This window comes from Vigna umbellata, chromosome 7, assembly GCF_029865625.1.
Source record: "Vigna umbellata cultivar VRB3 chromosome 7, Vumbellata_1.0, whole genome shotgun sequence".
In the NCBI taxonomy this organism is placed as follows: Eukaryota; Viridiplantae; Streptophyta; class Magnoliopsida; order Fabales; family Fabaceae; genus Vigna; species Vigna umbellata.
In genome coordinates this window covers 40,690,443-40,698,577 of record NC_142171.1, presented here as the reverse complement: position 1 = coordinate 40,698,577, position 8,135 = coordinate 40,690,443, and the positions used below count along the sequence as shown (strand labels likewise).

The window sequence follows — 8,135 nt, the reverse complement described above, 5'->3', positions numbered from 1 at the left end:
GTACAATCCCAGTTGTGCGAATTGTGTGGAGGCGACCATATTAATGGTCAATGTGCCTTTCCAGTAGAAGCCGTAGAGGATGTAAACTACATGACCAATCAATACCGTCAAGGGAACTATAATCAAGGGTGGAAACCACACCCAAGCATTGGTCAAGGGCAAACTGGGCAAGCTGGTCAATTTAATAAGCAGTAGCAGCAACCCACCTTATGGCAGCACATATCTATGCTTAATGAAAGGTCCATGAGGATGGAGGAAACTCTTAGCAATTTCATACAGAAAACTGAGTCTACCCAAAAGAGCACTAAGCTGCTATCAAAAATTTGGAAACTCAGATGGGGCAGATGATGGACAAATTTATGAACACCAAAATATGATGTCACAAACTTGTTGAACAATCGGCAAGTATGACCGAATCGTTTCAAGTAATAAACTCGGTAAGACCAAGTATCGTTCTCCCAAAGGACTCACGCCCTAGTTTAGTTATGTGATTTGTTGATTAGCTAAGACTTAAGAACAAAATAAGTGGAGTTTAATATGCAAAAGACGAAAATAAACATGTATGCATGAGGTTGATCAATGGCTAAAACAAAAGACAAGCACTTTCAATGAAATATATTGATGAATATGTTGTTGGGGGTCAATTTCATCTTATCCACTCTCATATATTTTAGGAATTCAACATTCAAGTCATCATTGTTAATGCCACTCTCTAAATTACCTTTCAAGAAGGCTTCTCCCTAATTACGAGAATGGTGTGCACGGAATGAGCTGGAAGCAAAGAGAAGGAAGTCACGGCTGGCTGAGCTGGAATGATGTGTACGGTGATAGTATTTGAGAAAAGAGTTTTATTGAATCGTTTTTGGAGAATAGAAGGAGCAGATGCAGAAGCGGTGTGCACTGGAATGTGAACTGGAGCACATTTAATTTTCATTACCTTTGCTGAATGAAGAAACACGGTGCTGGACGTGAAAGAGGGGACACACGTCGGCAGCAGCCACAATGGAGAAAAGCACACGCTGATTGATTGAAGTAGCACGGCCTGGAACGTCAGCGGAGGATGTATCTTTATTTGAATGGTTTTGGCTTTGAGAATAGGAAGTGCATACGGTGTGCTGGAATGGGATCTCATGCGTGATTTATTTTTTCTTGAGCTGGCACGGCTTGGAAGGTGCTGCACGTAGAGAATAAGCTGGAGGCATATGGTAGTAGCACGTTAGGTGAAGTGGAATGGTGTACGCGTGTTGCGCTAGGAGATGTGAAGCTGATTTTGTTTTAGAAGAGAGTTTATTTTGGTTTAACGGAAGAATGAAGAGTTGTGCATTGTTTATTCGGAGAAAAGCAATTCAGCTTTTGGCTTGTAGTGAAGCGGTCCTGCAGTAGCTCACGGGTTTGCATTTTTAATTTGAAAAAAACTGGATGAGTGGTGTCACAGCCTCGGATGGAAAAATAGGGGCAGCACCAATTTTATTTTATAGCAGCTTACTCACTTATTTAAACTAACTTTTCAAGCGTTTTGTTTTTGTCATTTCTGTGATGAATCGTTTTTTTTTTATGTTTAGCTTACAACATTGTGCATTTAATATTCTAGTTTAAGTGTTGCATTTGAATAGCTTGAATTGTGTTTGCATATTTATCCGTTGTAGTCTTCACTTTAATGCTTTCATTTATATTCGGTTGTGTTTACTTTTCATTCCTTTTAGTAAAATTGCATGCACAAAAACACTTTTAAACCCCCCCCCCACTACGTGTTGATCTAAGACTGAACCCAATTTGGTCCTTGAGAGACGACCTAGGAGTCACTTCCTAGTACTGTACTGCATTCTTTTATGCACAACTTTTGTGAGAGGTGCGACCCTCTCATCAAAATGGCGCCGCTGCCGGGGACCAACGGTTCAGTTTTAGGTCTTTTGTGTTGATAATGTGTTGTTTGTGTGTTGTGTTTTGTCTTGTATGTTTGAGTGTGTGTGATTTGTTTGTTTAGGTTGTTTTGTGTGTTCAAAATTTTTGTGATATCGTTTCATGATTTTAGGGTGTTGTGACTTAGTGCATGACTAGGGGAAATCCTGGGCCTATACCACCCTTTGATCCTGAGATTGATAGGACTTTTCATAGGTTAGCTAGGCATTCTAGAAATTTATCTTTAGAGTCTGTTTTTGAGTCTGTTCCATTGGATACTGTGCATCCCACTGCTGAGTACTTTGTGCATACTGCATCTACTGCATCTGTTGCATCTGCACGTGATTCTGATTCTGATTCTGTTGTTTTTCACACTGAGAACAATATGGCACAACCTCCACCTCGTGGGAGGACTTTTAGGGAGATGGCTTCACCTGATTTCGATATCGAAAGCTTGTGCATCCAATATCCTGATGAGGACGTTCCATTTGTTCTCAAGACTGGACTGATCCATTTGTTGCCCAAGTTTCATGGTCTTGCAGGTGAGAGTCCTCATAAGCATTTTAAGGAATTCCACATTGTCTGTTCTAGTATGAAACCACATGATGTTCCTGAAGAGCACATCTTCTTGAAGGCATTCCCTCATTCATTGGAAAATGTTGCTAAGGATTGGTTGTATGGGTTGGCGCCTAGATCCGTCACTAGCTGGGATGATCTGAAGAGGCTGTTCTTAGATAAATTTTTTCCAGCAGCCCGGACCACAGCTATCAGAAAAGACATAACTGGGATTAGGCAGCTTGGTGGAGAGAACTTATATGAGTATTGGGAGAGATTCAAGACACTTTGTGCTAGTTGTCCCCACCATCAGATACCTGAGCATCTCCTTGTCCAGTATTTCTATGAGGGTTTGAACAACATGGACCGTGGTATGATTGATGCTGCCAGTGGTGGAGCTATTGGAGACACCACACCTGCTGAGGCCAGGCAATTGATTGAGAAGATGGCCTCCAACTCCCAGCAGTTTAGCACTAGGAATGATTCCATTGTGGTGAGGGGCGTACATGATGTTGTTGCCCAGTCTTTATCAGCTGTTGAAAGCAAGTTGGAAGGAAAGATTGACTCTCTTACGAAGATGGTGACACAGTTGACTACCAACCAGAGATCTGCAGCTCCATCTGCATCTGTTGCACGACTATGTGCTATTTGTCCTTCCAGTGACCACTATACAGATGTTTGTCCTTCTTTGCAGCACTCTGCTGCCTCTGATGCGCCTCAGGCTTATGCTACGAACATCTACAACAACAGGCAACAACAACAGCAAAATCATGACTTATCCAGCAACAGGTACAACCCAGGGTGGAGGAATCACCCCAATTTGAGATGGAACAATGCGCCACAGCATCAACAGCAGGCACCACCTTTCCAGAATGCTGGAGCACCTAACAGATATGTGCCTCCACCTATGCAACAACACCAGAGGCAACAACAACAGCAACAGCAAGAGGCACCTGCCCAACCAGCTGCCCACCCTTCCACTTCGTCTGAACCTTCATTGGAAGAGTTAGTGAGACAGATGACTATGCAAAACCTGCAGTTTCAGAAAGATAACATGCAATTTCAGCAGGAGACTAGAGCTTCCATACAGAGTCTCACTAACCAGATGGGTCAGATGGCTACTCAGATAAACCAAGCGCAGTCTCAGAATTCGGATAAGTTACCATCCCAGACTGTGCAGAACCCAAGGAATGTGAGTGCCATAACCCTTAGATCAGGGAAGCAGATTTTTGTGCCTTCAGAGCCAGCTTCTACACCTACACCCTTGCCTGCTACTTGTCCTAGAAAGAACGACCATGACGGTCCGAGCAAGGCATTTGAGGTGGGTGAATCTTCTTCTCCAGTCGGTGGTTCTTCTTCAAGTGGATCTTCTCCCTCTTCCACCACCACCGCTGCCGCACCTTCTCCATTGGTTGACCGACCTATCCCTCTACCATTCCCTTCACGGGCACTTCCTAGCAAAAAGATGAAAGATGTGGATAAGGAAATTCTGGAGACCTTCAGGAAGGTAGAGGTGAACATACCTCTACTTGATGCCATCAAGCAGATACCGAAGTATGCCAAATTCTTGAAGGAGCTGTGCACGCACAAGAGGAAGATGAAGGGAAATGAGAGGATTAGCATGGGAAGGAATGTATCTGCGCTTATTGGTAAGTCGGTCCCGCACATCCCTGAAAAGTGCAAGGACCCAGGTATATTTTGCATTCCTTGTGTGATTGGAAACAATAAATTTGAAAATGCCATGCTTGATTTGGGTGCTTCTGTTAATGTCATGCCTTTGTCTATATATGCATCTTTGTCTCTTGGTCCTTTGCAAACCACGGGTGTGGTCATTCAGTTGGCCAATAGGAGTGTTACCCACCCAGCAGGTTTCATAGAGGATGTCTTGGTTAGGGTTGGTGAATTGATTTTTCCTGCTGACTTTTATGTTTTGGAAATGGAGGAGGGATTCTCTCATGGATCCGCTCCCATTATCTTAGGCAGGCCATTCTTGAAAACTGCCCGAACTAAGATTGATGTGTATGCTGGAACTTTGTCTATGGAATTTGCTGATATTGTTGTTCATTTTAATATCCTTGATGCAATGAAATTTCCAGCTGAGGACCATTCTCTGTTTAAGATCGATGCATTGGATGACATTATTGATAAATATGTTGTTGATGATTCTGATTCTTTGCATAAGAAAGAGCATTCTTTTCTATCTTCTCTACATACATGCATTGAATCTGAATTTGAGAATGATGTTGATTTTGAAGAGAATTTTGATATCCATGATGTTGATGATGTTTTTGATATGGATGATGTTGATAATGTAATTGTCATGGATATGGATTTGGAGCTTGATGAGATAGGTGTTCCGCCTTTACCTGTGAATTCTTTGGAGTCAGAATGCACTAACCACTTTGCAGGAAGTACAAATGAATCTGACTTGCAGGCACCTACTCTTGAGTTGAAACAGCTCCCAGATAACCTCAAGTACGTGTACTTGGAGGATGATGAGAAGAAACCGGTGATCATTTCTACCTCTCTTGATTCTGTTCAAGAGGAGAAGTTGCTTGGTGTGCTGAGGAAGCACAAGAAGGCCATTGGTTGGAGTTTGGCTGACATACCTGGTATTAGCCCATCCACATGCATGCATAAAATTCTTTTGGAAGATGGGGCAAGGCCAGTGAGACAACCACAAAGAAGGCAAAACCCCGTGATCATGGACGTCATCAAGAAGGAGGTGACCAAGCTTTTGCAAGCTGGGATCATCTACCCTATTTCAGACAGTCAGTGGGTTAGCCCCATCCATGTTGTGCCCAAGAAAACTGGCCTCACTGTGGTGAAGAATGAGAGGGATGAGCTTATCCCAGCTAGAGTGCAGAACAGTTGGAGAGTCTGCATTGACTATAGGAGGCTCAACCAAGCAACCAGGAAAGATCATTTCCCCCTACCATTCATTGATCAGATGCTGGAGCGCCTGGCAGGTAAATCTCATTATTGTTTTCTTGATGGTTTTTCTGGTTACTTTCAAATAAATATTGCTCCTGAGGATCAAGAAAAAACCACATTCACCTGCCCCTTTGGCACTTTTGCCTATAGGAGGATGCCCTTTGGTCTGTGCAACGCCCCTGGTACCTTCCAGCGGTGCATGCTTAGCATTTTTATCGACTTTCTTGAGAATTGCATAGAGGTGTTTATGGATGATTTTACTGTGTATGGATCCTCCTTTGATGCATGTTTAGACAGTCTGGAAAAAGTTTTGAAAAGATGCATAGAAACAAACCTTGTTCTCAATTTTGAGAAATGTCACTTCATGGTTGGACAAGGTTTGGTTTTGGGGCATATCATTTCTGAAAAGGGAATAGAGGTAGACCCTGCTAAGATATCTGTGATTTCGCAGTTACCTTACCCCTCTTGCGTGCGAGAGGTGCGATCTTTTCTTGGACATGCAGGTTTCTACAGGCGCTTCATCAAAGATTTCAGCAAGGAGGTGCTTCCCTTGTCCAGACTGCTACAGAAAGATATTGACTTTTCTTTTGATGACAGATGCAAGCAGGCGTTTGATTGCCTGAAGGAAGCTTTGACCACCGCCCCTATCATTCAGGCACCAGATTGGACAGCCCCATTTGAGCTCATGTGCGATGCGTCTAATTATGCATTAGGGGCTGTCTTGACACAGAAAATTGATAAGCTGCCGAGAGTGATCTACTATGCTTCACGCACTTTGGATGTTGCCCAGGCAAATTATACCACCACTGAAAAAGAGTTGTTGGCAATTGTTTTTGCCCTTGATAAGTTTCGGTCATATTTGCTTGGATCACCTGTTATTGTGTATACTGACCATGCAGCTCTAAAGTTTCTGTTGAAAAAGGCGGAGTCAAAGCCTAGATTGATCAGGTGGATGCTACTACTCCAGGAGTTTGACTTGCAAATTGAAGACCGGAGTGGAGCACGAAATTTGGTTGCAGACCACCTAAGCCGGATTGAAAAAGCTGGGAATGAAGCTGATGTGTTGCCCATACAGGATACCTTTCCTGACGAGAGTTTGTTGATGATTTCTTACTCTCACCCCACTCCTTGGTTTGCACACATTGTAAATTATTTGGTTGCTTCTGTTTTTCCTCCCTTAGCATCACGTGCTCAGATTGCCAAAATTAAAAGTGATGCTAAGTATTATGTTTGGGATGACCCATATCTGTGGAAGTTGTGCAGTGACCAGGTTACTAGGAGATGCATTCCGGACCATGAGATTGACTCGGTCCTGCAGTTCTGTCATGCCTCCTCACCTGGTGGTCATCTGGGGATACAGAGAACAGCTCGCAGAGTGCTTGACTGTGGTTTCTATTGGCCTTCCATCTTCAAAGATGCGGAGAAGATTTGCAGCACTTGTGAACCTTGTCAGAGAGCAGGAGGATCAATTTCATAGAGACAAGAGATGCCTCAACAACCTATGTTGTTCTGTGAGGTGTTTGATGTATGGGGTATAGCTTTCATGGGTCCTTTTCCTGTTTCTTTTGGTTTCTGTTATATTCTCCTTGCTGTGGATTATGTTTCAAAATGGGTGGAAGCTAGAGCCACCAGGACTAATGATGCTCGGGTTGTTGTAGATTTTGTTAGATCTCACCTCTTTTGCAGGTTTGGAGTGCCTAGAGCAATTGTTAGTGATCAAGGAACCCATTTTTGCAACAGATCCATGCAAGCTTTGCTCAAGAAATATGGGGTGACGCACAGAGTTTCTACACCATACCACCCCCAAACAAATGGGCAGGCTGAGATCTCCAACAGGGAGATTAAGAGGATTTTGGAGAAGATTGTCCAGCCCAACAGGAAAGATTGGAGCAATAGATTGGACGATGCTCTTTGGGCTCAAAGTTCTACAAGGAAAGGACAAGAAAGTTCCATGATAGTTCTATTGTTAGAAAGGACTTCGAAGTTGGCCAACAGGTTTTGTTGTATAACTCTAGACTCGGCCTCATGGGTGGTAAGTTGAGATCAAAATGGACTGGACCTTTTGTTGTGACTAATGTTTATCCTTATGGTGCAGTAGAGATCCAAGGTCCATCTACAGCTAAAAGCTTCAAGGTGAACGGGCATAGACTGAAGCCTTTCCTCAGCAACCCTTCTTTAGTGGATGTAGTGGTGGAGGAGACGTCTTTGGTCCACCCCACCTATCCTCCCATCTGACTTAGGGAGTTTCTTTTCTCCTTCCCTCCTCACTTTTATTGCACTTTGTCGATACCTGATGATTGTTCTGATTGTTTGATCTACTGATTGTGACACACTGAGGACATTGTGTCATTTAAGTGTGGTCTATTAGGGGAGGTTGTTTCTTTGTTCATGTTTCAGTTTTTATGTAGTTTGTTGTGTCTTGTGTACAGTTTTGCATGCTTTTCGTAAATTCTGGATTGTGGTTAGGTTGTCAGTTTTCCTTCACTTCATTGATACTCTGAAATGTGGATTCCTTGCCTTTCTTTGCTTGGAAGATGATCATGATGTTTGAGAGTTGAATTGATTGTGACACAAATGCCTTGTGTGAGAATTTGAGCCACTTTATGTTCTTTCTTGTGTGTGATATGTCTCTTGATTGCTTGCACATATGCCTTGGCTTGACTCTTGTTGATAATTCTTGAGCGATATGCATGTTTGGAAGTGATAAAGGCAATTTTGTTCTTGAGCCTCTCTAGCCAAATACGCTT

At 43.0% G+C, this 8,135-nt stretch overlaps 1 protein-coding gene across 1 annotated transcript; it reads left to right on the top strand.

Annotated features, from left to right (window-relative positions):
- Positions 1 to 1,886: 1,886 nt before the first annotated feature.
- Positions 1,887 to 6,011, top strand: LOC148196003 (uncharacterized). Its single transcript, XM_088095354.1, has 3 exons — positions 1,887 to 3,755; positions 3,798 to 5,423; positions 5,986 to 6,011. The coding sequence occupies exons 1-3, from the start codon at positions 2,051 to 2,053 to the stop codon at positions 6,009 to 6,011; spliced, it is 3,357 nt and encodes a 1,118-aa protein (XP_087951480.1). The 5' UTR covers positions 1,887 to 2,050.
- Positions 6,012 to 8,135: the final 2,124 nt, after the last annotated feature.